The sequence below is a fragment of the Cyrtonyx montezumae genome, unplaced genomic scaffold (genome assembly GCF_038088225.1).
Source record: "Cyrtonyx montezumae isolate F1298 unplaced genomic scaffold, pur_monq_1.0 scaffold_31, whole genome shotgun sequence".
Classification (NCBI taxonomy): Eukaryota; Metazoa; Chordata; class Aves; order Galliformes; family Odontophoridae; genus Cyrtonyx; species Cyrtonyx montezumae.
The window spans coordinates 5,360,313-5,386,020 of NW_027072036.1; the positions used below are offsets into that span (position 1 = coordinate 5,360,313).

Below are 25,708 nucleotides of genomic sequence, written 5' to 3' on the forward strand. Positions count from 1 at the left end.
GTCAGGCAAGCCTCACTGAGGAGAGAGGCAGACAGACCAACAGAGGAGAGCTCCTACAGGTTCTCCCACTGAGTCCACGCCCTTCTGACCAGCTGCCTTTGTGTCCCTCCTCAGCAGTCCCCTGAGCAACTGTCCGTCACCACGGCTGCCCCAGGAGGAAGTTGTGGGCCAGGCTGGAAGCCATATCAAATAACCTGCAAACACTTTGCCCTCTAAGAACCAGGAACTACATGGCTCTTTAAACCTCACCCAACGCTAACTATTGTGGCCAAGAGGCTCAAACGAAGTTCAGAAGTGCAGTGCCAGTACCTTTGGAGGCAGCTCACATCTCATCCCGAGTACCAATAACCAATATTCACATTTAAAATAAATAAAAGCCTTTTGCCACATGAATCGGATGAGTAGGACATCAGCTCACAGGGTTGGAGCTCCCTCAGGGTGTTGCTGTCTGCGAAATCATGTTGTGACTTTGGTGCTGCAGCTCCTCCACAACACTACAAAATGTCCCACATGCTCAGGAATGCCTTCCTAGCTGTCAGGAGACTGCAGCCTCTGTTTCAGCTTCAGGTACTACAAGAGAAAGAAAATCAATTGTTAACAAACCCAGAAGCAGGAAAGTACCTGCAGATTAGCCAAAGTGAACACACAGCCAGAAGATTCACAGGAACGTCACAGAATCACAGAATTGTAGGGGCTGGAAGGGACCTCCAGAGATCACAGAGTCCAACCCCTCCTGCCAAAGCAGCTCCCTGCACCGGGTCGCACAGGTAGGAGTCCAGGAGGGTCCTGAATATCTCCAGAGAAGGAGACCCCACAACCCCCCTGGGCAGTGTGTCACGTGTGCGTCACACGATCCAACCCTGAGGAAACCGGACTATCACCACCCAACCTGACACCCCACAGTGGACTGCACCCCTTGACAAAGAGGCAGAGATGAGCTCCTACATTTTTCCGGCTGTTAATAGCTTGTTGCAACCACAGCAGCTCCATGATCAAGTGATTCCTGAAGGACTGGAGGCCAGACCGAGTTCGGGGAAGGTCCTTAACATCCACAAGTGGAATTTCTGCAAAGAATTGGGAGAAACAGCTATTGCAAGAATATTTAATTGCATCTCTCTCTTCTGCAGTGAGCTATTCTGTCCTCTCCAGTACATTCTCAAGGGTTTGATTCTCCAAAGATGCACTCTGCAGCCTGCACCTGGTTATTCAAACCTCGTGGCAGAATACCATGCCATGCAGGGACTGCTGTCTCTTACCCAGGCAGGCTTTGAGGGACCCTGGTTCCAGGTCAGCGCTGTCCCATACAGATGAAATGCTGCTGGTGTTCTGCCACTCCTTGCTCTGTGCTGGGGCACTGCACCTTTTCTCAGAGCTTTTGCCTGCAATAGGCCTTAGATCTGGGGAGCTGGATACATTGCATTCTTTCTTGTTTTGCAGTTGGGCTGTAGGTTTCATGCTACTGCTGCAGCCCCAGTCCTTTTCTGGCTTGGAAACATCCAGCTCCTGCTGCGTTTTCTCTGTGCTATCCTTGTCACTTGATACAGCTCCTTGCAGAGCTGAGCACTTCCCATTCGTTGGCTTCTAGGAGGCAAGATGTGAAAATCTGAACGAACAGACATAAAAAGCCATGGACAGATCTGAAAGGTGGCTGTGCTGCGGGGCAGTGCTTTGTCCCAGCCAGAGATCTGCCACTTCCAGCAGCAATCCTCCACTTCACTTCCACGGAACCCAGCATCCCCCCACAGAGCTGCACCCCCAGCCCACCCCACGGCCCCGGGGGGAGCAGTGCCAGCACGAACCTTGGGGACGAAGACGGGCATGGGCAGATAGAGGCCCCTCCACCGCAGCTCACTCAGGTCCCCTTCAATCTCCCTCACCACGTCCTCGTACTCCGCTCGCGCACTCCGCAGCCGCCTCCGCAGCAGGAAGCCCCGCACGCAGGCCTGCGGGCAGAGCAGCGGGCGGACCCTCAGCCCCGGCCCCGCGCGGCCCCACGCCCCCGCGAGAATGAAGAAACACGGCCACGTGCGGGGCGAGTTGCGGCTTTAATAACGCGCGGCGCGGCCCCACCTGCAGCCGCGTCACAGCGCGGAGCGACCGCCGCCGCCGCTCCGCCTCCTCCCGCGGGGCCGCCGCCATCGCCTCCGCGGCAACGGGGCGCCAAGCGATGACGTCACGGCGCCAAGCGATGACGTCACGGTCCCCACTGCGAGCGGCCCGCCAAAATGGCGGCGGGAGGGGGGGGCCGGTGACCCCCGCCCGGTGATCGCCGTGTCACCGCCATCGGTCCCGCGGGGCCGTCTCCCGCAGCGCGGCCGGCAGTGCGTCAGGCCGCGGCCTCCTCAGGGCTGGGGCTCTCCGCCAGGTGCAGCTTCTGACTGCGCTGGTGTCAAGGCAAAGCTCGGCGGGACCCCGTGTGCACCACCACCACCACCGCCACCACCACACCGCCCCGCGCAGGATACATGGAGCTGCTGAGCTCCTCCAGCTGTGGGAGGCAAAGGCAGAGGTTGAGGCGCTGCTGGGGAGGCTGAGGAGCGGGGCCGGGCACGTCGAGGAGCTGCCACTCACGTGCGCCAGCAGCTGGTCCAGGTTCCTGTCAGCCACCGCCTTCTTCTGCTCCTCGGGGAGCTCCTCCACGCACACGTCCAGGCCGAAGTGCAGCCGTGCCAGCTTCTCCTGCATCTCCCGCACGTGCTCCAGCTGCTCGAAGGAGCACTCCTTCCCTGCGCCCGCACGTGGAGCTGTCACCACCCACCAGCGTGGCCCCCCCACCCCCGGCTCCCGGCCCCTCACCAAAGGCCTGCAGCTTGCCCGAGTGGAAGTCGCTGAGCAGCCCGAGCAGTCCTCCCTCCATCTCACAGACGTCGGACACCTCGGTGAGGAAGCTGTGCTGCAGTGGGGCTCCCCGTGCTGCCCCTGCCCTCACCCTCTCCTTGCTTGCCCTGCACGGAGGACACGGACAATGTGACACCACCGCACCACCCCCCAGCACCGGAGGGGCCACAAGGGATGGTCTCTCCCCCCCTTCAGCACTGACCGCCGGGGCCTGGCGTGCTGTGAGGGCAGGGTGGGCAGTGGCAGTGCAAAGGATGTGCTCTTGCTGGTGGGCAGAAGCTGTGATGCCCTGCCGGGTGCTGGCTGACCCCTGGGGCTCCGCTTCTTCCTCCGCTCCTCCATCCCAGAAAGAATCCCAGAGCTGCAGGGGATGCACCTGAACGGGACAGGATGGACACAGAGCTCTCGGCAGGCCCAGGCTGCGTTATCCCGGTCTGCACGGGGACATCATGGCACGGAGCAGAGCCTGGGATCTGAAAAACACCCGGGAAACTCCCAGCTGGGGATTACTCCTCAGCGTCTTCTCCCAGAGCTGCAGAAAAGAGGATTTCAACCCCCGTAGGGCAGGGAAGAACTCCAGATGCTGTAACCCAGAGCCAGAGCAGAGACCCAACACCTCTGAACCCTCCCCAGCGTATTTCAGCCCCCACCGAGCTCCTTTGCCCCCCCCCCCGACCCTTGGCGGTGGCAGGATGGGGCTACGTAGTGGGTGCACAGCAGCATAGAGACACTGACCTGCGCCTGATCCTGCTCGGCCTTCGGTGCCAGCCCGCTGCGTCCCCGGGACCGCCGGGCTGAGTGTTCCCGGAGTCCTGGGGCTGTGATTTGCATTTAAAGGGAAAGGGAACTTCCTCTGTCCTCAGCGCAGCCCCGAGCCCTGCAGCGTGGACACTGCTGGATGCTGCCCACTGGAGTGACCGCAGCACCAGCATCACGTGGGGGAGGCAGGATCCGACCCTCCGTTCTGCACAGCTGGGGCAGATGCAGCAGCTGTGTGCACAGTGAGGGTTTGGGGTCGGCAGTGGGGTCTGCACTCAGACACCTTCCCTGTGAGCATGTGGTAGAAATGGGGGGGATGTCGCTGCCTGCCACCTCCTTAAGCCATCCAGGGTTTATCTTAAGTCTCCCCAGTATCACCAGATATGTGACCATAGGATTTGCCCTTGCAAGAACAAGGCTCCAGTCCTCTGGCACGTAGGACCACAGGGCTGGGGTCAGCGTGGGCCCTTGATGGGGCCCCCAGATCACAGGGTGGGAAGAGCAACAAACTGCCAGTGCTGGGTGTCCTGGGCACAGACCCCCGCTGTCCGTAGGCGCAAATGTGCCATCACCCTTGCAACTGGTTCCCCCCAGTGCCCCAGTTTCACTCCCAGACATGATCCTTAATGAATGAGAAACAACACAGACAGCAGCAGTGAGTTTTAGGGCGTTTCTATTGGATACGAAGATACACACACCAGCCCCCCGCAGCAGTTACCTGTACCATAACAGAAAAAAAGAAAAACGTGAGGGTGTTGATGACTTCCTAAGAGATTTTTCTTTGACTGAAAGGGTAGGAAAGAGAAATCCAGAGCCAGGCTGCAGCCCTCTCCCCCACATTTGTTGCTCCAAAAGGCTCCTGCCCAAGTCAGGTGCAGCCCGTGCAGGAGGAGGCAACGCTGGCGGTGCAGGGCCAGAAGCAGCCCAGAAAGCCCCAAGGAGTGCACCCCAGTGGATGTTCGGGACTGTGGCTTCAGTGGAGGTGTATTAGACTCCGTTTCCAGCCCCTTCCATTACTCTCCGGGATCCCCACGGAACGGGGGGGATGCAGAAGCGCCTCCTGCAGGCGCCCGTGGCAGGTGGGCACTGTACAGTTGCAGAGATGCAGGAGCAGCCGTCGCCAGAAAAGAAACCGAAACTGTTCCACCGGATGCATTCACTGAGAGGAACAGCTCAGGGCGGCTCAATTCAGCTTCAAGCAAAAGGAAGGCAATGCTGAAAACAGTCTGTTGTAAAGAGGAGCTGCAGCAAGAGGTTTCAAGCAAGTAGATGTCTCCCAAAAAGAGCAGTGAAAAAAGGAAGTCTTGAGAAACTAAGGAGAAATCCCGAGCCCTGTGCCAGATTGCCTCATGTGCCCATCAACACCCTCCCAGACACAGCAGCAGCAGCTCAGACTCGGTGGCTGCCAGCACCTGGGAGATGCTGTTCTGAAAAAGCAGAGAGGGAAAGGAGAGCTGGGCAGCACCAGCACAGCCTGTCTGCGGGGTCTGACGCTGCAGAAGGATCCAGCCCACAGCACCAACCTCGCTCTGGTCCCAGAGATTCAGCTTCAGCAGCAGGTCAGGAGCAGCCACGAGTTTGATCCACGAATGCCTTCGAGACCACCCCACTCACCAGCAAGGGATGGTCTGAGGCAGGGCAGAGGGGTTCAGTTAGGACGTCCCTATCCCCCTGCACAACTAATCACACGTGCTTGTGCAAAACACTTCGGAATTAGACCTTTGGATTAACTGTTTAATATACTTGTGCACATGTGCGTATAGCAAAGAGGCAACTGTGAATCATAAGGCTATTGAAACATTGGCAGGTTGTAGGAAGAGCAAAGGCCCTGCAGGAGGCCTGGCAAACCAGGAGTCCCCAGGTCCTCTGCTTTTCTGTCCCCGTTCAATACATAAAACCCATACAAGAGGGGAACCGGATTGTTTTGCTCAGGAGAGCTGCCAGCCAGAGCATGAGAAAGCAACAGCAAGCCCAGGAGCTACCTCCTGCCTGATGCAGAGCAGGGAGGGAGAATCAGCACCAGGAAATGCTTCTGTTCTCCCTTGCTCAGCTCTTTGTCTCACTCGGTGTGAGTGCATCGCTGTGAAGGTGGAGGAAGCGATGTCCCTCTGTCCCAGTGCCAGGACCCAATCCATGCCCTTGCTTTCCTGTGCTGCACTACATCTTAGGGGAGTTGCAGCCTGCCAATGACAAGGTCTTTCAGTGACAGGGACAATCAGTTGAGTCTCCATATATTAGTTATTCACGCACACGCAGGGAGGTGGGTCATTCTAGGTTTCATATATATTCATATATAAAGTGTATGTTGCCCTGCACATATTTTATATATCATATATATATATACACACACACACACACATACACATCACCTATGTGTGTGTATATATATATATATAATTAAAAAAACCCTCCCAAAACCTAAGCTAGGAAATTTCATAGCCCAAGGAGGGCTGTCCTCTTGCACCCGTCCAAGGACCAGGAGAGGGGCTTCAGATCGAGCCTGGAAACATTCATGCTCCCCTCCCTCGCCCTACGTCGCAGGCTCAGTCAGCGCCCTGAGTGCCCTCCTCAGTCCCACTCTGCCCCAGGGCTCCTATGCTCAGTTCTCCAAGGCTTTCTGCAGGATCTGTGCTGTGTGTTGGCTTTCCCGAGTGAAGGCAATCCTCAGCCAGACGCCGCTGTGCCGGGGCAGCTCCGGCTGCTGCCTCGGAGCCCTCCCGGGATGGGTCCTTCAGAGGCTCTGCCAGGTCCACGTCTGCCCGGGGTGTGTGGGCACACAGGTCCTGCACCTTCTTGTTGAGGTCATTGCGCTCGGTTTGCAGGGCTCGGCACAGCTTCTCCAAGCGCTGGATCTTCACCTGGAGCCCCTCCAGCTCTTTATCCCGGAGGGTTTTCTGCAAATAGAGAAGCAGTTGAGATCCATCACGCTGAGGACAAAGGCAGAAAGGAAGAGAGATGAAACTGCAGAGGGAAGCTCAAGTGGAAAGACTCGGTTGCTTGCCCCAGCACAGAACTGCCAGAGCCTCCTCACCTCTTCAGCCATTTCCAGGAGAGCTTTGTTGCTGCTCTCCCAGCGAGAACGGTACATTGTGGTCTCCTTCTCCAGCTTCTTAATTTTCTTTGTCATCTAGAAAACAGTGACAAAAAGGCAACAGATAAGCCAGAATAATGCAATCAGGCACATCTCGTGTATACTCAAATGGACACACACTTTCCCAGGGGAGACAGCAAGATCCTGTTGTCCTGAGAAATGTCTCCTTGCCCTACTGCAGCCAGCTACACTGGTGGGCAACACCAACAATAAACCAGGAGATAACCACAGCACTGCTTTTTCTGATCCAGGAGGGGTACAGCCACCACCCCCCAAGTCCAGCATCCACCTTCTATCAGCAATCAGTTTGTGGCTGATGTTAATGCCAAGCAAACAATGCAGCTACTGCTTATCCAGCTCAGAATAAACGAGGAAGGCAGTGACAGCAGTACCTACCTTCTCCATCTCCTGCTTGAATGTTGTGAACACTTCACTGCTTTTGGAAAGGGTGTTCTGGAATTCTTCAAACTTCTCTGTGTAGAGAGCCAGCTGCAGGGAGAGACAGGGTTACAGCTCCTCACCGTGGCACCTCCTGATGGCCTTTCCCAGGAGCAGGGAGATGTCAGCCAGGAAGTGAGCTAGTCATCTTGTGACTGGACTTCGTGACTAACAAACTCTGCCAGCATTAGGTACTGGAGAACGTGGAACAACATTTCTTCTTTCTTAGGGAAACACCCTTAGAAAGTAATGTGTTCTCCAAACATCTCCTGGCCTTGGCAGAAAGCAATTGCTGGGTCTGTTTCAGCAAAGTGTGATCACAACTGCTCTCAGCACTAGGAAACACACTGGTAAATCCAGGGCTCCTTTCTCTCACAAGGATGAAAAGCTGAAGAAGGTTTCACCTCACACTGTGCTTCATGCAGGCACACAAGTGTCATACTCAAGAGCCTCTGTGTTTCTCACATGAAGGAAACTCATGTTCTTTCTTGCTGAAGGAGGAAGGGAAAAATATGATGAGGCTGAGCACATGCAGACCAGGTAACTCACCTGCTGCTTGAGATGAGTCTCCTGCTGCTTCATCAGCTCACACATCCTCTGTGATTCCACAGCTTCCTTCAGCAGCTAGAGAAGAGCAAAAGCAGTTACCTCTCTTCCACTAGAGAAAGCTCTCAATATTCCATACACTGCTGGTGCTTGGCCTGGAGACAGCAGAGGGCTGGGAGAAACACCACTAACAGCACAGGGCTCCAGCCTTGCTTCTGAGGCAGCTGGGGGAACAGTCACTGCTGCATACACAGCTGGGATGGGCTGATCCAAGGAGGGCTCTGCACTCAGAAGCCCCTCCACAAAGAAACAAGGCAAACAGCTAAGTGCTCGCACCCAGTAGGCAATCACTAAGACTTACAAAGTCCTTTTCCCGTTGATGTCTCTCCTCTGCTTCCTTCAGCATTTCCTGTGCCTGCTGGAGCTTGGCATCCACGAGCTGCTGCTGCAGGTCCTTGTGTTTGAACACCTTATCAATGTGCTGCCAAGGGAAACACCCCCAGTCACTGACATGCTAGCCAGGGCCCCGTACCCACGTGGCAGAGATCCCAAGGAATGACCTCCAAGCCCAGGGGTTCTGTCTCCCCTCCAGCAGCAGTTTCTGCCCTGGAAACACGTTCCATAGGGCAGACTGGGTGCACTGCAGCAGGCTGTGCCAGGCCTGACCCACCTCTTCCCGCAGCTCGTACTGCTCAATGAGCTTCTTGAGCCGCTCTGCCAGCTCCATGTTCTCCTGGCGCAGCTTGGAGTTCCTCTCGTTGTGCTGTTCCATCTGGAGCTGGATGTCATTCAGTGTCACCTGGAAGTGGGATGTCACCTCCTTCCGTTTCTCCTCTTCCTCCCGTGCTCGCTGGACACCCTCCTCCTGCGTCAGGAGGGCAGACAGCAAAGCCACATCAGCCTCTGTGCTGGGCAGGCAGGAGAGCAAACCTCCCTGGGTTGAGATGTTCTGAACCCACCCAACTTCCCACTGCTCCAGGAATCCATCAGGAAGGCACAGCGAGCCACTGCTTGGCAGCTCCTTCACCCCAAGAGATGAGCAAGCCCACAAAACACCGCTTCCCTCAAAGTAAGACCACATGGGTCAGTCCTCCCCCTGAGAGCAGGCGACCCAAATGCTCGGGACGGAGCAGTGCCAGCAGACACTTGCCTTGAGGGTGCGGTTGTGTCTCTGGAGCTCACGACACAGGCTCTCCAGCTTGCTGCGGGCCAGGATGGCCTTGCTGTGCTCACTCTGCAGGTGGTCCTTCTCTTGCACCAGCTGTGTCTGCTTCTTCTGCAAAATCTTCATCTGTTTCTGGGAGTTACGGTGCTCCTCCAGCTAGGGCAGGAGAGAAGAGGGCACAGATGCAGGAGAACAGACCAGGGCAATGCTGTGCCCATATAAGGGCACACAGGGAACAAATAGGTGTCCTGAGCACTCTGAGAGGAGGACAAGAGCTTTATAATAAAAAAGCACAGTAGATCCAATACAGAACCCAAGGTTTCCCTGCACACGGCCTTTCTCCTTTCTGAAATAGCACCCTACTGGAATCTGTTAGAAGTGCACATTCCTTCAGGACCTCCACTGCTTAAACAGAGCAGAGCTGTGAGCACGTGGCCAGCTGTCCCAGTGCTCACTGCAGCAGTGTCCTCCCACTGCCCCAGTCTGGAATGAAGAAGCAAGGACTCACCAGCTCAGCGTATTTCTTGCACAGCGCTGCCAGTTTCTCCTCTGGCGTGCTCAGAGTGTTCAGCGTCTGCATCAGCAAAGTGATTTCTTTGCCTGGAGACAGACATAGAATTAAACAGAAAGATAACATCACTTTCACAGAGTCTGGCTTATAAAGGTAAGGACAGGAGAGACAAACCAGGTCTCACATCTATGAGTGCTCTGGCCCAGAGCTCCCATCTCCAGTGCCTATTTGGAGGTCTGCCCCCCAGATTTCAGGGCATACAGCGGGTGAACAATTGAAGCAGCTGAAGAGAGACCTGGTTCTCAGAGTAGGGAACCACCAATGGAGTAACCAGACAAACCAGAGGGGAAATCTGCACAGTTCAGAGGCTGTGGCAGCACCCAGGGCTGGTCAGTCATTGCAACACTCCATGTATCCTTCCATGCCACAAGAATAAGAAGCTGTGCTGTTTCCAAACACGTATCTAAGGCATCTGTTTCTCTAACAGCACTTAGTGCAGTATAAAATCCTCATCTGCACCAAAGTTCTCAGGCTGGCAGCACAACCACAGCAGGACACCTCTTACCTAGGCCCTTGGCTTTCTTTTTTTCCTGAACCTTCTTCTGATCCCGGTCCCCACACTCCTCTCCAGGCCGAAACTCCTCAGTCCCCTTCGTGCCTTCCTTCTCCCCATTCATCTCGGGGCTGCCCAACTCCTGATCGCCGTTCCTCGGGGACTCACTGCGACACTTCTCCACTTCCTCCGGCTCCACGGGCTCACTCTGCCCGCCGTCCTCGCCCGGACCCTCCTGGCTGGCATCCACACAGTACGTGTTCAAGATGTCCTCAAGCTGCCTGCTCAGCTCTTCAGAGACATCACGCACGGCAGGCCGGGAGGACTTTGCGTCCTCCTGTGCGAGAGGAGCTGTGGGAGATACAAGCACAGAAGAGTGATACTTCCCCACACTGTCTATTCTCTGCTCTCAGCAAACACGCAACAAAGGGGAGGTATCCCCGAGCACCTCACGGCGCCAGGGCAGGCTAAACCCCCAGCACACAAGCTGCTTTGTTTCAGGCTGTGCCTCCAGCCAGCTGCCCTGACAATGGAGGTGCATTCCTAACAACCTCTTTTGATCAGGAGCATGACCAAGCCCCTGACATCTGTCAAGAGCAAGAACAGCCCCCTCCCCACCGTCCTCTATGGAAAGCAGGTTGCGTGTGAGCTTTCCCTCGCAGGAGCAGCCTGCTAATATCCCTAGAGCCATGCCTGTTTGCACAATAATAGATTTTACAATCTGAGTTAGCCCCTCTCCTCACGTATAAGAGCAGCTGTGCTGGCTCAGACCAAGCACGTCTCACCCCAGCAGCAGACATTGGGGCAAGAGTCGGGCACACATCCTTCAGCACTTCTCTGCATCCATTGTTCCCCCCCAGCGGAGCTGTACAGCACTCAGTTACTGAACTGCTAACTCCACTTGCTGTGAGTTTTCTACATTCCACGTTGACTAGAACACAAGGTTAACTCCACTGATTACCCATTCCTTGTCTCACAGAGAATTAAGCTCACAAAGCACCGACGGCAGAACCCGCCGCTGAGGGCTGCGCCAGGGACAGCTTTCTAGGAGGGACAGAAGGCCGAAGCGACGCCAAACCCATCACTTCCACGCCGGAACCAAGCCCGCGTTGGGGAAAGAAGCGGTAACGACTTTAGAAGCGCACGTGTGGAATCAGTAAGAAACCACGGCCTTCTGCTCCTGGAATCACACACACGGCTCAAACAGCTGCAGCGAACAGAGCACCCCGGTTCAGGAGCAGCGCGGGCCTGGCTGCCCCATTCCCCCTGCCCCACTGCCGGGCCGTGCCCCGCCGCCCCCACCTTCCAGCGGCGCGGTGCGCTCGGCCGGGTCTCCCTCCTCCAGCCCGCCCGTTTTGGAGGAGGCTGCGGGCCGCGGGGCCGCCTTGGTCTCGCCGCTCTGGTTCTTCATCGCCGCGGCCCTTCCCGCTCAGCCCGAGCGAGCTCTGCCGAGAGAGAAACCGCAGCTGGAGCCGGGGCGGCAGCCGCGCCCCGCAGGGCCGCCCCGGGCGCGGGCAAAGCGCGGAGCTGGGGGAGCCGTACCCGCCGCGCCCCGCGGCTCTGCCCCGCGGACGGCATCGCTGAGCCGCCCCTCCCCCGGAGCCCCCGGGCCGCTCCGACACCGCCACGTGACCCCCCCCGTGACGTCAGCAGCGCCTCCCTTCCTCCCGCGGCACCGCGATGACGTCACGCGCGTACCCCCGTGGCGTCAGCGGCGGCGCTCTGACGTGGGCGCGCGGCTCTGCTCCACCAATGAGCGCGGGGCGCCGCGGTGCAGCGGTGTGGGGGGGGGGGGACGGCAGAGCTCCGCGCCCCGCACCGCCCCGCGCCCAACGAAGCGGCTCCGGCCCGGGCCTCGCAGCGGGAGCGCATCGCGCAGGCGCCGCCCCGCGCCGCCAACCAATCAGCGACGAGGAACCGCGGGGGCCGCCGGGAAACCGCGGCGGGAAGCGGCCCACGCCGCGGGACTGCAGCTCCCGGCGCGCCCCGCGCGGGAACGCCCTCCCCTCCCCCACCCCCGCCCCCACCCCCCGCAGCCCACAGACGGCTCCGGCACGCTGCGCTCATCTGCACAGAAGTAGTTTTTATTCGTTCAACAGTCACGGAGTCGGCAAACCCAACGCGGGGCGGGGGCACGCAGGCCCGGCCCCCATCCCGCGGCGCCCAGCAGAGCAGTTTAAGACAGACCTACGTTATACAGTACGTGAGTAAACGGGAGAAGCAGCGGGACAGCGAGCGAGCTCGGGGCCGCCGTTCCCAGGTACGCCTGCCTCACAGTGCTCTATTTACATAAATTACAGAAATTTAATATATACTTTTCTCTGGAGCCAATTAGACAAATAGCTACCTATATATAATATAAAAAATACAGAGCTTTGATTCTTTTCTCGAAGGAAAATGTACATGTTCTGACTGTGAGCAGAGGTAAACCTGGAAACGCCGGCGCTGCTGAGCCAACACCGCACACAGCCGCGCTGCGCCCCGCCCCCCTCCTGGAAAGGCTTCAAGTAAAGGTGAAGATGGGTTTCACCACTTCAGCAGTCCCGCAGCCTCCATCAGTAGCAATGCAAAGCTGTGCTTCCTGCTCCAGAGCCACCCCAGCATCCCGCCCTCGGCGGCGTGCACAGCTCTGGGCTCCTGGTGCTTTTTTTCCTTGTAAATACCACTAGCAGTTCTTCAGGAAAAAAAAATAAATCTAGACATGGGGAAGGGCCATCACTTCCTTGTCCACTTACAGTGTGCTGTGGGGAGCTCAGCCCTGCTCTGACAGGACTGTCTGCTGAAAGAGGAGCGCAGAAAGGCCAGGGCTCAACTTTGCTCTTGGCAAATTAGAGTCTTTAATAAGAGTAACATGTGCAAAAAAATTAAATAGATCAACCCAGGTTTCCAGAATTATTCTTGTCAGAATACTCAACTTTCTCTATTTCTGTTCTTACCCAACCCATTGCTGAAATCTCAATTAAGTACCCGAGGTAAGAAGTGACATTTGGGAGAGATCACCACAAAGAAAAAAAACAAACAAACCCAAGAGGTGCAGTGTTACCTCAGTGTCCTTCCTCCACCCAGATGCCTGCTTTAAAGACACGTATGCAGCAGCAAAAAGAAAAAACGTGCAAGACATCCCATTTTCTTCACGAGGATAAAGCACTCTTCCTAGTTGTTGGAAGGAAGAACTGTTTCCCAACCGGTGGAGTGGGTGTGCAGCCTTCCACTTGCAAGGAGGAATGGGACAGTCAGCTGCTCCCAGTTGCTTTCTGGCAAGTTTGTGGTGGTCTTTTTGCCTGGGGCACATTATAGCTGGAAGCCTTCCATAGGGGCTTCAGGTTGCTGGAAGATGAATTGCTGCTGGTTCTCATCCACCTGGGGAGCTAAAGCAGAGTCATCCTCCACTCCAAAGTAGTGCTCGATCAGGTCGAAGGCTTTCTGGTAGATCTCTTGGTTCTCGTGGCTCTGCAGGAACTCTATCTTATCCAAGCCTTAGAAAAGACAAAAGCAGAACGTGAAGAAACAGGAGATCCTGACATTCAAGCCGTCCCAAATCCACCCTCCACCCTTCCCCCATTCATTGCTTGATGTGTTACATGAGCACTCTGTGAGCAGCACTGACAGCTACAGCTAACTATTCCCGTTTCTCCAGAGTTGCTTGTGGATTTAGTCACTATCAGCAACCATTAATTTTTCCAATTGTAGGTTCAGCTGATGCAGCTAAGCAGGAAGTCTCCAGCAAAGAACTGTGAGCACAGAACTGATCAGAGAAATCCGTATCATGAGCTGTGAGCAGCTGGGCAGCTGCAGGGGAAGGAAGCAGGGCCTGTCCCAGCAGCCTCCAGCAGAAGGGCAGCAACAGCTTTAGCTGTCCTAATTAAATCCACTGCCCAACAGGAAGAATCCAAGCACTGCATACTCAGGAATTTCAAGAATTATTCTTACTGGGAGAACCAGGACACACAGTGTAACAGTGAGAGGGGGAAAAAAAAGACACTAACAGTATACAGGGCATTTCAGACCAAAATAGGAACTGTTCCTCAAAGCATCGGGAACAGGACAAAGCCTCCAAATTAGGTCTCCTCAGGGAAAGCTAAGTCTCCCTGGATTTCCATCATGTGTTTGCAGTGTACAGCTGGGGACAATGAGACCAATCAAAGACCCAAGAAGTGGGTCTGCCTTAGCTCAGCTTACATTGATTAATATTCCCAACTGTGTGAGCCACAATTACCAGGTTGGCCTCCAGGTCTAGGAAACCTGGATCACAAGTACAATAGTATTTGCTTCCTGACATTATCCTATGCTGTATCATCACATTCTAAAAAGACAGTGTGATCTATTATTGGAGCAAATACCACCTCATTTGGAGCATACCCAACCCTTTAACTCACCAGAAAAGCAAACAAAACCAGTAGACACTTTCCAAAATACTCTACTGTTTTCCCAGTGGGCAGCACTGAGGACACCAGCCACAACCTACCGTAGGCCTCCTCTATCATGCTGCAGTACGGGTTGATGCCCGTCCCACTCTGGTTGGCCTCCTGCTCTCCAAGCCTCAGAATGTTCTCCAGCCCATTCAACGCCACCTGAACGATCTTGGAGTCCATGACAGTGAGGAGGTCACACAGGGGCTTGATGCAACCCAGGTTTACCAGGTATCTAAAAGAGATGACCAAGAGCATGCATTCGCCTTGCAGGAGAGGCAGCACCACCTTTGCTCAGTTACAAAGAACAGCACAAGTGATTCAAGCTAGAACACATTTCTTTAAGCTAATTTTTATAGTTTGCTGTTTTGCAAGGTTGTTTCTGTCTACTTTGTAGCACACACACTTCCCAACCCATTTTTTTCCACTCATTTCCAAATAGCTCTTTCTGGTACCCAGGTGGCAGTGCAATCATGGCAGTGAGGATCTGGCTTGGCACGTGTCTTAGGGCTTTCCCAGATCAGTTCCTTTGAAGGAAAGGGAAACGTCTGAATGCGTGGTAGCTTTCAGAGCCTCCAGCAGTACCTGATCTGTTCTGGAGTTCCTCCTGACGTCGCGTTTGTGATAGCCCACGCTGCCTCCTTCCTCGTACGGAACTCTGCTTTCTGCAAGATTTCTATCAGCACGGGGAAGATGTTTGCATCTATGACTGCCTGAGGAGAGAGAACAGCAGCGAGTCTGAATGGGCAACGTGGTTTTAAAAAGGCCATCAAGCACCTGAAGGAAACCTCTACTTCCATCTTCCAATTCAGAAAGCACTTCCCGAGCTATTACCTTCAGCATTTCATCCCTCAGCCAAATCCCATTAATGATAATCACGTCCGTAACCAGCACAGAAGATGATCCCTATTACTGCATCAATACTGTAGGAATGCTTTCATCATTTATCTGCCTTTGTACATCGGTCATTAAAAGGATCATTAAAACTCAACGAGCTGAAGCCTTTCAAAGGGATATTTCCAATTGAGGATGGAGAAATTGGGGCTCTCGTTACTCCAATGATCCAACCCAGGCCTTGCAGGTACAATCTGCTTTTTTTGGCAGATGGATAGAAGCAGCAAGTCTGCAATAACTTCAGAGTAAGGAATGCTTAGGAAACCGCCACAAAGCATCAGATAAGGGAAAGAGTAACTGAAAAGATCAGATTATTAATGCAGAGCTTGGAAGCTAGGACTGTTATAGGTGAGCTAGAGAAGACTCAACACTGTACCTGTATTTGTGCTCTGTTTCCTGCTGTGATGTTAGATATGGTCCAGCAGGCTTCTTTCCTGATTGACTCCTTGGGACTACTTAATAAATGAAGGAGGCAAGGCAGGGCTGAACAGTTCAGAATCACCTTTTCAGAAGGAAAACGGGAGTTAGGTCACCAGGATCAGGTAGAGAGCTGAATACTTTGCTTTCTCACAGCGGATATGCTGTATGGGCACTGCGTTTCCCTCCCTGACCTTTTAGGGAAGAGGGAAGGAAAGGCACATTGTGCAATGCAGACATTTATTCTGCTCCATCTCCTGTACTATCTCAAAACCACACTTTTCTTTGCACCACAATGGTACTGTTTAGAGTAGCAAAGAACCAAGATGAGTGAGTGTTCTGGAAATCCTCGGTTTTAAGAAAAAATTGTTGCAGATCTGTAAGAGGGACACACTGCCCCACTCCCACAAAATCATTATCAGGAGCTGTACCCCCCTGAGCTGCATCTGTAGGACCGTCCTCCCCTCACCTGGGTCTGGATGTCATCTCCTGTCACGATGTTGCCGACCGCTCGCAGCGCTGGGGAGGCCACTTTGTAGTCATTGTGCCTGCAGGAAAGATGGCATAAGAACAAGTACATCAGATCACACGCACCTGGATGCTCACAAGGTCTGTTCTCCAGGCTCCTATCTACATTATTTACTTTAGATTCCACCTAGCTTAAAACTAAGTTACAACACACAGGCAGCATAGTCTTTTACATCCCAACTTATCTTCAGCATAATTACAGATCTCAGTGTTTACATTCCACTCCTGAACAAAGATTGTGCTAATTGGCACAGTGCTCAGTCCTCCCTCTTCTTACAGTCTAATCCAGGTGTCATCCTGAGCCTCAGTTTGGTACTTTCTTCCTAGAGAAGATAGATCTGCGTGCTCAGGTCAACGACCACAGCTCTCAACCCACTTCAGACCCTCTTAGGTAACTGCTCCAGCAGTCAGTTAAGGCTTCCAGGACCTGGATCTCACACCCACGAGGCAGGGAATGCTCTGATGAGTTCTGATATGAACTCAGGCTCAGTCACCTGCTGCCCAGTCCCACTGGGCTGAGGCAGTAAGACATGATACTTACATTAACAGCTCAACCAGTCGCCGACACACCCCCGAGTCAATAACTGCTTGGATTTTCTCATTGGGGCCATCAGATAAATAGGAAAGAGCCCAGCACGCATCTGCCAGCAAGTCAGAGTCACTGTTGAATAACAGCCGGGACAACACTGGCAGGCAGGGAGATACCTGCAACAGTCACCAGCACAGGTTAGCCACACTGTACACGACCACCACATTTACACACAAACACCACATGGCAGTGCTGACTGGCAACGTAACAACACTGAATGCCCACACTTTCCTTCCCTTAATTCAGCAGCTTTGCTGGTAACCTGCCACCTTGCTGAACAAAAATTACATCCCATCCTCTCAAACTGAGCCTAGACTCCTGATGAAGTGCTACTACATGTGCAGCAGTTCACAAGCTCCTCTGAACAGCCAACAATGCTGTGTTAGTGCCACTGGCACACCATGAAGGGGAAGGCTGCTACACAGGTCCTGTCCTGTAGCATCTAGATGTCTCAGAATTGAGTTTTCAGTCACCGTTTGGGCAGAGCTGCAAGTTTCCAGAGTTCTCACAGTATGTGCTACCTGCATGGAAGTCTGATTCTGCCCCTCACCTGGGATAAGCTGATGGGCTGCCAGCAGAGCCATGCATGGAGGCTGGCAGAATATTAAACAGGCACTCAAACATCTGCTGAACAGCGAGATCAACCTCAGCAGGAAGAACCTCACCCCACTCCCTCCCAGAATGTCTTACAGAAGTCCAACGGCCAAAACTAATTTAGACAAACATCTTGACTGGGTGTCTCCCCACCACATCAGCCAACAAGGCATTTACTCTCACCTTGTCAAATTCAGGTGGTGGACTCTTTCCTCTGCACAAGTTTGACAAGGCCCAAACAGCATTTCGTGTCATTGTCAACCTGGTGGACTTCGTAAGGAGCCTGAAGAGACAATTACCATGGATTATATCCTCAGTGCAGAGCATAAGTTGCTGGAAATCAGCAAAGGAAACCAAACAGGAGAAAAAACACTAACAACTGTAAGGAAGTCAAACCACTACTCCATTGCCACACTGTACGTCACCTGAGGTTCTCAATATGCACAAAGAGAAGCGAAATGCAACTGCTCCTAAGAAAATAGCTCACTTCCTAGCACTCAGTGACACGGAACAGGAAGGCCAACCTCGTTAGATAAATTGCAGAAGGAAATGCAAGACAATCAAGTGCAGTTCCACACTCAAATTCAGCCCAGACACTCTCACCCCGATCTGAGGTCAGATGGTTCTCTGTGACCAACTGACACAGACCACTGTCCCTCTGCTCTGCAATGAAGACAGCACATCCTGTGGGCTGAGAAAGGCTCAGGCAATTATTGCCAAAAAGGGATGGATGGAAGTACAAGGCAGCAAACCAAATCATTTGTGACAAAGCATCAGTTTGCCAAGGATGAGATAAAATAAGCAATTATTTCCAGAGCAGTGAGAGCGTGCTGTTAGCAGCCATACCTTCTGACCGTGGTGAGGATGTACCACACCTGAGAGCTCAGTGATGTGCAGAGACCTGCTCCCTTTCCTCAGTCCTAGAGAAGCCCACTCAGACCAGCACGTGAAATCCACAGCACAAGCACAAAGAGCAGGCAGTTTGAGGCACACAGGGAGGCAAGCCCCGTGACTTGAGAGAGAAAAGCACACTGCAACAGCACCCACTTCAGATTCAGAGCAGTGTAAAGGTTTGTGAGAAGGCATGTTATCTACCAAGTCCCACTATTAATCAGATACTTGTCTGAGCTGCCAGTTTATCATCTGGTACCAATAGTTTGATTCCCATCATCACATTGCTAGGGAATCTTAGCCCAGCTCTGCTGCAATACAACGGGACTTCAAGAACTGTATTGGCAAGTATTCATGGCTACTCACATTAACAAGGGAGGAAGAATAGCGCAGTTAAGGACATAATCTCTACACACAGAGCTGTCTCCAGCAATGTTCCCCAATGCCCAGACAGCCTGAAAGGAAATAGCAACAGTTTTAGCATTCACACAGTTCCTGAACAGAGGAAGAAAAAGGTAGTATGCTAAGAAAGCACTTCCCTGTAACTCCAAGAAACATGCTCTTCAGTTTGTGGTCTGCAGCTGTCTGATCACTCATGTTAAACAGTGCCTTTCACTCACGTGAGGTTCCTCCCCAGCCCCAAAGTAAGAAGTGAACCTTACCTGTTCCTGAACATCCTCAAAGTCAGAGTTTAACAGCTCTATAAAGATAGGAACTGCCCCGGCCTCGATTACTATTTTTGTCTGCTGGGAAGTTCCTGATGCAATGTTCGTCAGTGCCCATGCAGCTTCAAACTGAAAGAAGCAGAAATGAGAGGAGATGAAGTAACCCAGACATAGCAGGATATCTGCCATTAAATTTCAACATGATTTCTTTCATCTCCTATTAAAAAGCTTGAGAATGAAAGCATTCCCCAAATAAAATACCTCAGTACTTAAAAATCTTCTTGAACAATAAGGAAACAAGCATCTCTGCCTGATGCCTTCTTAGATACAACAGTTTCTCAAAGGATTAAAAGCAAAGCTACCACTTGTTAAATATCACTCACACCACTCTATTTCATTCATATGACCATTTTCTAGTATGAAGAGTGAAGTTGTACAGCTCAGAAATGCACAGAGTAGAAGTTTTATCTTCTCAGTGCAACCAGCTCCAGCACACCCTCATCCTGCTACCAGCAGAAAGATGCCTTGAGAGCAGCTCCTGCACATTTACTCCATGGCTCCACTGCCTCCCATAAGAAACATCAGACACAGAAAAGCTGCATTTCCCTGTGCTACAGCTGGAATTTAACTTCTCATTATTTTTGCCAGGATTCTTCCAAGAGCTGAATTTAGGCTAAATTGTAACTCCTTTTTTGCCCACTTCCAAGCATTCAGCACAGCTTTACCATACATCTTCTGGGTTCCACACATCACCAGTCCCCTCAGCACCCCCACGTTCACACTGCCTAGCTGTCATTGTTTAACAGTCTCCTTTACCTGTAGTGTGCAATTCTCACTTCTCTTCAGGAACTCAACAAATCTGTCCACCACTCCTTGAGTGTTGATCACTTCATCTATTGGAGGATTTGGCTCTGAAATAGCAACGCAGCGTCAGAACAGCATACAGCCTCACAGAGGTGAGCAGCAAGCACGAGCTGCTCTCGACCTGAGAGGTCCCAGCTGTACTCATCCAAACTTCAAAGATGATCAAGTTCCCAGGTTACAGCCTTCCTCAAACACATCGCTTCTGTACAACACCACAAGCACACGAACACTCAGATAAAAGGCCACGTCAGACCCCATGGGGGGGCTGTTATCTTTACCTTTGGAAAGTAACTTCCTGAATTTCTGTGTGGTTGCTAGCTGTAGGTCCGGGTCATCTGAGAAAAGCATCTCTACCATCTCTCTCGTGATCACTCCCTCCTGAAAGGATGGAAGGGAAACAAGTGAAGCTTATTTCAGGTATCACAACCAGCACAGCTGAGCACAGTTTTGTTCTTAGCCAGTAACCAAGGGTTCATATATTAGATTAACACACACTATTTGGTTCCTGGCACATTTCTCCAATTTGCTGTAGTAACATTTGCATCATATTCAACAGCAGGGAAAACAGACAGGTGGAGGTTTGTCAGTCCTACGCAGCCCTCAGCATGAAGTCAGGATCACAAGAGGGAAAGGCACCTTACCCCACACGTCGTGGAGCTGACGTAGGAATCCATGAGGAGGCTATCAAACATGGAGGCATCTTCATTGATTAATTCCACGTTTCTTCTTTTAAAGAGCTGGCAGAGAACACAGCACAAGAGTTATTAGAAAGCAGCGTTTATCAGTCTTCATAACTAGCCATTCTTGCTCCTCAAACACGGCCCTGTCAGCTACAGACTAAGTGCAACCAAATTAAAAAAGTACTCATTAAGAACAGCTCTGCACTCTGAAGACCAGCTTGGCACACACACCCCAACAATAAAACATGCTAAGTCTTGCCCTCAGATATGCAAATGCCCAATGCAAGTGCAGAATTTGGCCTAACAAGTTGGGGAAAGCAGGGAGAAGGCAGCTTGTAGGTAACACCATCTGAGCCACGTGTGTCACCTGGGGATCACTTCTCACTTTCACAGACTTCCAAGCAAAGAAAACAAACAAAAAACAGCTGAGTCCAGAAACACATGCAGTCCATACTTCCACTTACTTGTCTTGCTTCTTGGAGCAAGAACCCCTGTGAACAAAAACCTTTACTACCCCAAAGACACAGTGCTCAGAGAGCTCCCGACGCGAGCTACGCTCTGTGCTATGTACAGAGGAAGAGAGATCTCAGGACAGACAAAAACAAAAAGGATCCCCAACAAACCTTCGTGCACAGGTCCCTGCAGACCCCCATTGGGCAGCAGCACAGCTCTGATGGTGTTGAGGCAGTGCACAACTACTCGAGGTGACAGTTACCTGTTGCTCTCGTTTCTGTTTGCGCAGTTGAATCCCTTCCTCTTCTCTCCTCCGACGCATCTCCTCAGGATTCAGGGCTTTGTTCTTGTAGCACTTCATTCGATAGTTGTCCTTCGCAGGACTCGCCATGCTGTCTGTGGAGAGGAAAAAGAGGCCTCAGGTTTTGGTCCCTCCACTCCTCCACTCACGTGTCCTCTTCAAGCAGAGGAGCTGGCACAGCCAGGGGAAGCAGTCCCTGAGTGTAGGAATCACTGCTCAAGTACAGAGCTCCACACTGGAGTGGGATCCTGACATCAGCTCACGTGATGTGCTGTTATGACAAAAATGCTGTGGAGTTTACAGGAAGCAGATTCGCTGTTCTGAAAGGAATCTGGATCCAACTTCACAACGCTGAAGCACATTACCAAGATGAAAAGCTCCTACTCAAACGGCTTTGCTGTCCCCAGGAGGCACACAGCCAAGTTCCAGTTCAGTTTGCAGCAGAACTCATTTCCCTCATACCCTCACATGTAACCCACACCCTGACATCTCTTCCCCACACTCAGACCCCACCATGGGCTGTTCTGAACACAGCTGGATTGCCACTTGGTAACTGCATTAGCTGCAGTGTTTTAGAGCAGGCTGGGAGCACCAAATACGTACGCAGGAATCCAACAGAGTGCACAGTACACAGAGGTCTTCGTCTTAAAAACCACTGCAGGGAGATGAGCAGTTCACATCCCAGCCCATGTTTGTCCTGCCAGACCACTGCAAGTGCTCAGCACCCGACCTGCCCCAGCACAGCACCCACTGCTCAGCTGTGTGCTGTTCTGAGCACACCTCCTCCCCAGCACTCCCTTCCTCCCATCCACGAGAAAGGCAGTTTGACTTCGGTTCCACGCCCTTCCCAGGACAGCAGTGATAAGGAAGCAATGACAACCCACACCAAACTGCCAATTAACGCGGAGACCAAATTACTCCTCTCTGACAGTCAGCTGGACTCCAGTATCTTTATTTTCTTCCACCTGCCCTCAGCTGCTGCAAGGAGTATTCTGTGAAAGTTCGTGCTGCTATCTCATTATTATCTCCCCCTTCAAGTTTTAAGCACCCGAGCCACATTGCTTACAGAAAGTCCAAGTCTGACTTATCAGCTGCCTCCAGCCAGGCTGGAACCCTCCCAAGATCAGCTAGGGATGCTGTGGGCCTTACTGCCCTCCTATGGGAGCACCCACAGCCAAGCCGGGGAAAGGCACGAGCCAGGTACAAACATCCAACTGGCACTGCTGGGGGAGAAGAAACAACTGGAGGAATTCCTCTGTTAACACGAGAGGAAACATTTCAGGAGGATTTCAAGAACCACAGACACTGAACATCAAGGAAAAGAGGCTCCTTCTCGTTGCATGAGCTTTCTTAGGAGCACTCCCTTCCCTAGCTAAAACACCAAGGATGCTCCTGTGAAAAACAAACACCACAAACCAAGTTCCTCTGATCACTTACACTGCAGCAAACGCACGTAACAGTGGGCAGCTGGACTTGGAAAGACTCCAACATAAAATCCCTTCAGAAGGCAAGGTCTCCAATTAAAAGGTAGTTTTTAAGAAAGGCAGGAGGAAGAAGCGATTAAGTGGCTTAGCACCACGCACACGGTCACAGCCAGTCGTATAAATAGCCAGCTGCCACACGGGACTTGCACAGCATGCACAGCACACCAGGGCAGCTGAGGCCACGGGGCTCAGAGCACACTGTGCTGCACAGTGCAGCTCAGGCTCTGCATTTCAGGAGCACTGAAAGCCACCTTCCCCTGCACAGGACCCCGAAGCACTCTGCCAGCTGCTCACTGCTCACACTGCTCTACAGCCACACACGGACACGCAGCACTCTCAAAACTCCAGCCATGTCAGAACACCAGTTTGCTGCGCTACAGTCCATTTCTATGGCAACTGGTGAATATCAAAGATACAAGATTGTGATTCTGCTGTGAGCTCAGCACTTGCTGAAGGCACCAGACAGCGTAGCAAGTGCAAACACATGGAGCAAAACAAACCAGAATGAAAGAAAGGAGAAAGCAGGATGCAGGTTGGACTCGGGCTCACCAGGGAGCTCCAACTCTGCAGGCATCAGTGTGGGAGCCAACACAGCACAGCATTCAGCCATGAAGGTGATCCCGGGGTCATTGCTGCCCCACCAAGATTGTAACGGCTCCTCAGTGTTACTGAATCAGAAACCCAAGCTCCCTTCCCAGCAGATGACGTTCCTCCCACTCCTCTGCATTACAGAAAGCATTTGCTTCAAAGAGTTTTTCAGCTGCTGATTAAAGCTCCCAGCTGAGTCACTGCAGGAACTCGCATGCCTAAATCAGGACTGGTGCTGCTGAGTCAGACTGAAGGGCAGAGCAGAAACAGTTACACTGAGATCTGACACGGCTTTTCTTTTAAAGCCAGAACACCCTTCACGAAGGGGATCTTCCTGAGGTACCCATGACTGCTGCTGGGCACAGGGCAGGGCTGAGGGAAGCCCGGGGGCCGTGTGCTGGGAGCTGAAAGCAGCAGCACAACGACACAAGGGCAAAGTGACACATGCACAGAGACAATCAGCACTCCATGCACCCCAGCACCAGCAAACCGAGCAAGCAGTGCGGCACGAGACGGCCAACGGCCCCTTCCACAGCAGAACTTCCCTGCAACAGCACAAACCTGCCAAGTCCAGCAGCTCTTTAATGGTAATTGAGCAACAGCAGAGCATGATCAGGACGGGGCTGCGATTCACGAGCCTTGCTGCACCCTTCACATCTTTCTGTCCAAGACGGAGCTCGTGTTTCTCATGCTCACCTGCTGCACTTCCTCAATTTGAGAAGCAATAGAGGAAAGTTCTTCTGGGCCTCCAAAATAATGCACTTTACACCACGTCCCCCTTTAGTTACTTCTTCAATCAGTGTTTAAGCAGCTGCTTCACAGCACGGCACGAAGGCTCCGCAGGGCAGCGGCCACAGGCTGGGAACTCCTCCTGGGGATTCCCTTCGGAGCTCTGTGCCCACGGTTCCTCAGTGACTTCAGCTGACACTGCAGAAAGTGTGGCCTAAATGACCTGAGCTCCTCAGATACAAATTAAATGAAGTTCGCAGTAGCAAATAGACACAATCAGTTGAACTGCCTGCACACACGCTGCATGAGGAGTCACCCAAGCAGTGCAGGACTGCCCCCCCAGCACGCTGCTCCGTCCTGCTGCGTCCTCCCAGCACTGTTACAGTCAGAGCACAGTGGTGGCAGTCGTTCACAGCAGTCTTCCACACCGCGTGCAGCCGTGGCCGTGTGCTCTGTGCACAGCACGGGCTGTGCCAGCAGAATGCTCATCCACACAGCTCATCCCGTCCACTTTGGCCATGGGGAAACAGCGGTGTAACAGCACAGGGGGAGGGAGCAGGGCGGGCAGCAGCAGGGGGAGCCCAGCAGCAGTCCCACAGCTCTGCACACAGCTGAGACCCACCCTGCTCCAAACACTTCCTTCATCCCCACCTCCGTCCACCCCTGCAGCTCCAGAGCACGGGGTCAGTGGCCCTTCTTCGCACTTCCCAAGACCTCCAGCTCTACTACGATGGTGTGAGAGGGATAACAGCCCCATCTAAGATCAGACAGCCCTCTGTGAGGCTTCTCACAATGAGGATTCACTCTTTGACCATCACCTTGAAGCAGAGGATCGAGAGTTACACCCGAAGCAGCCAAAGACAACAACACTCCAGCGAGCTCGTCCCTCCCAGCCCACGCTGCACTACAGCAGTGGCACCGGGCCCCGCTGAGCTCTGCTGAGCTGCTGCTCCGGACCTCACGGGTACCACACATCGGCGGTGCAGTGCCGAAGGAACCGGTCCTTCCCTATGACATCGGCCACCACGAGCAGCCCGGCATCCCTTCACAAAGTTCATGTTTGCTCACCTGAACTCGAGCAAACAAAGCCGAACAGCCGAGAGCCGTCAGCAGCGGCGGTCCCGCTCAGCGCCGCACTCCGCACAGCCCAGCACCGCCCCGCAGCGCGAGCGCGGCTCCTCCGGACGGCCGGTAAAGTTACGCCAGAAAAGTTCAACGGCGTTACTGCGGGACGGGGCGGGGCGGGACGCGGCGGAGGTCCCGAGCGCCGCCACAGCGTCCGGAGCGCGCCCGCCCCAACGGGGCAGCACCGCATCGGGAAAGGCGGCAGAGCGGACCTCCGCGGGACGGACACCGCGCGCACCGCCGCGAACGGCTCCGGAGCCGCGACCGACGGCCCCGTGAGGAACGGCGACCGCCGCCACCGCGGAGCGCCGCGCGCGGCCCCGAGTGCGGAGCGCCGCTCCCGCCCCCCCGGCCCCGCCGCTCCGGGGATGACTCAGTGCGCGGCCCCGCGGCGGAGAAGCGCGCGGCGCGGACCACACGCGGAGAGAGCCCCGCCCCGGCGGAACGGCCCCGCGGAGCCCCGCGCGAGGCCCGGCCCCGCCGCCCTCACCCATCGCGGATCCGCGGGCGGACGCTCCTCCGGCGGCGGCTCCCGAGCGGCGGCGGCCACAATATGGCGGCGGGAGCGGGAGGGCGGGGAGCGGGCGGCCGACGGC

The 25,708-nt window shown here is 53.7% G+C and overlaps 3 protein-coding genes across 5 annotated transcripts; all 3 read right to left on the bottom strand.

The window, feature by feature from the left end:
- Position 1: 1 nt before the first annotated feature.
- Positions 2-3,445, bottom strand: LOC136053784 (coiled-coil domain-containing protein 28B-like). Of its 2 annotated transcripts, XM_065744709.1 has the most exons (7): positions 3,041-3,442; positions 2,797-2,945; positions 2,572-2,726; positions 1,800-1,943; positions 1,257-1,578; positions 946-1,064; positions 2-570 (listed from the first exon to the last, which is right to left on the bottom strand). In XM_065744709.1, exons 1-7 carry the CDS (start codon positions 3,178-3,180, stop codon positions 529-531), a joined length of 1,071 nt encoding a protein of 356 aa, XP_065600781.1. In that variant the 5' UTR covers positions 3,181-3,442; the 3' UTR covers positions 2-528. The 2 variants fall into 2 exon arrangements, with proteins under 2 accessions (XP_065600781.1, XP_065600779.1); XM_065744707.1 differs by lacking the exons at positions 2-570; positions 946-1,064; positions 1,257-1,578; positions 1,800-1,943 and adding exons at positions 2,327-2,378; positions 2,466-2,488 and having other exon boundaries at positions 3,041-3,445.
- A 2,687-nt stretch (positions 3,446-6,132) lies between these two features.
- Positions 6,133-11,689, bottom strand: TXLNA (taxilin alpha). The gene is made up of 11 exons (XM_065744647.1): positions 11,600-11,689; positions 11,204-11,346; positions 9,914-10,252; positions 9,346-9,437; positions 8,823-8,993; positions 8,343-8,537; positions 8,034-8,153; positions 7,676-7,750; positions 7,085-7,177; positions 6,629-6,724; positions 6,133-6,491 (listed from the first exon to the last, which is right to left on the bottom strand). The coding sequence occupies exons 2-11, from the start codon at positions 11,310-11,312 to the stop codon at positions 6,141-6,143; spliced, it is 1,641 nt and encodes a 546-aa protein (XP_065600719.1). The 5' UTR covers positions 11,313-11,346; positions 11,600-11,689; the 3' UTR covers positions 6,133-6,140.
- Positions 11,690-12,653: 964 nt separating this feature from the next.
- On the bottom strand, positions 12,654-25,705 carry KPNA6 (karyopherin subunit alpha 6). 2 transcript variants are annotated; one of them, XM_065744646.1, is made up of 14 exons: positions 25,603-25,705; positions 21,148-21,281; positions 20,394-20,489; positions 20,031-20,130; positions 19,705-19,799; positions 18,886-19,017; positions 18,590-18,678; positions 17,516-17,615; positions 16,691-16,854; positions 16,091-16,169; positions 15,581-15,706; positions 14,896-15,023; positions 14,367-14,545; positions 12,654-13,377 (listed from the first exon to the last, which is right to left on the bottom strand). In XM_065744646.1, the coding sequence occupies exons 1-14, from the start codon at positions 25,604-25,606 to the stop codon at positions 13,193-13,195; spliced, it is 1,611 nt and encodes a 536-aa protein (XP_065600718.1). In that variant the 5' UTR covers positions 25,607-25,705; the 3' UTR covers positions 12,654-13,192. The 2 variants fall into 2 exon arrangements, with proteins under 2 accessions (XP_065600718.1, XP_065600717.1); XM_065744645.1 differs by lacking the exon at positions 25,603-25,705 and adding an exon at positions 23,820-23,868.
- Between the last annotated feature and the right edge of the window lie 3 nt (positions 25,706-25,708).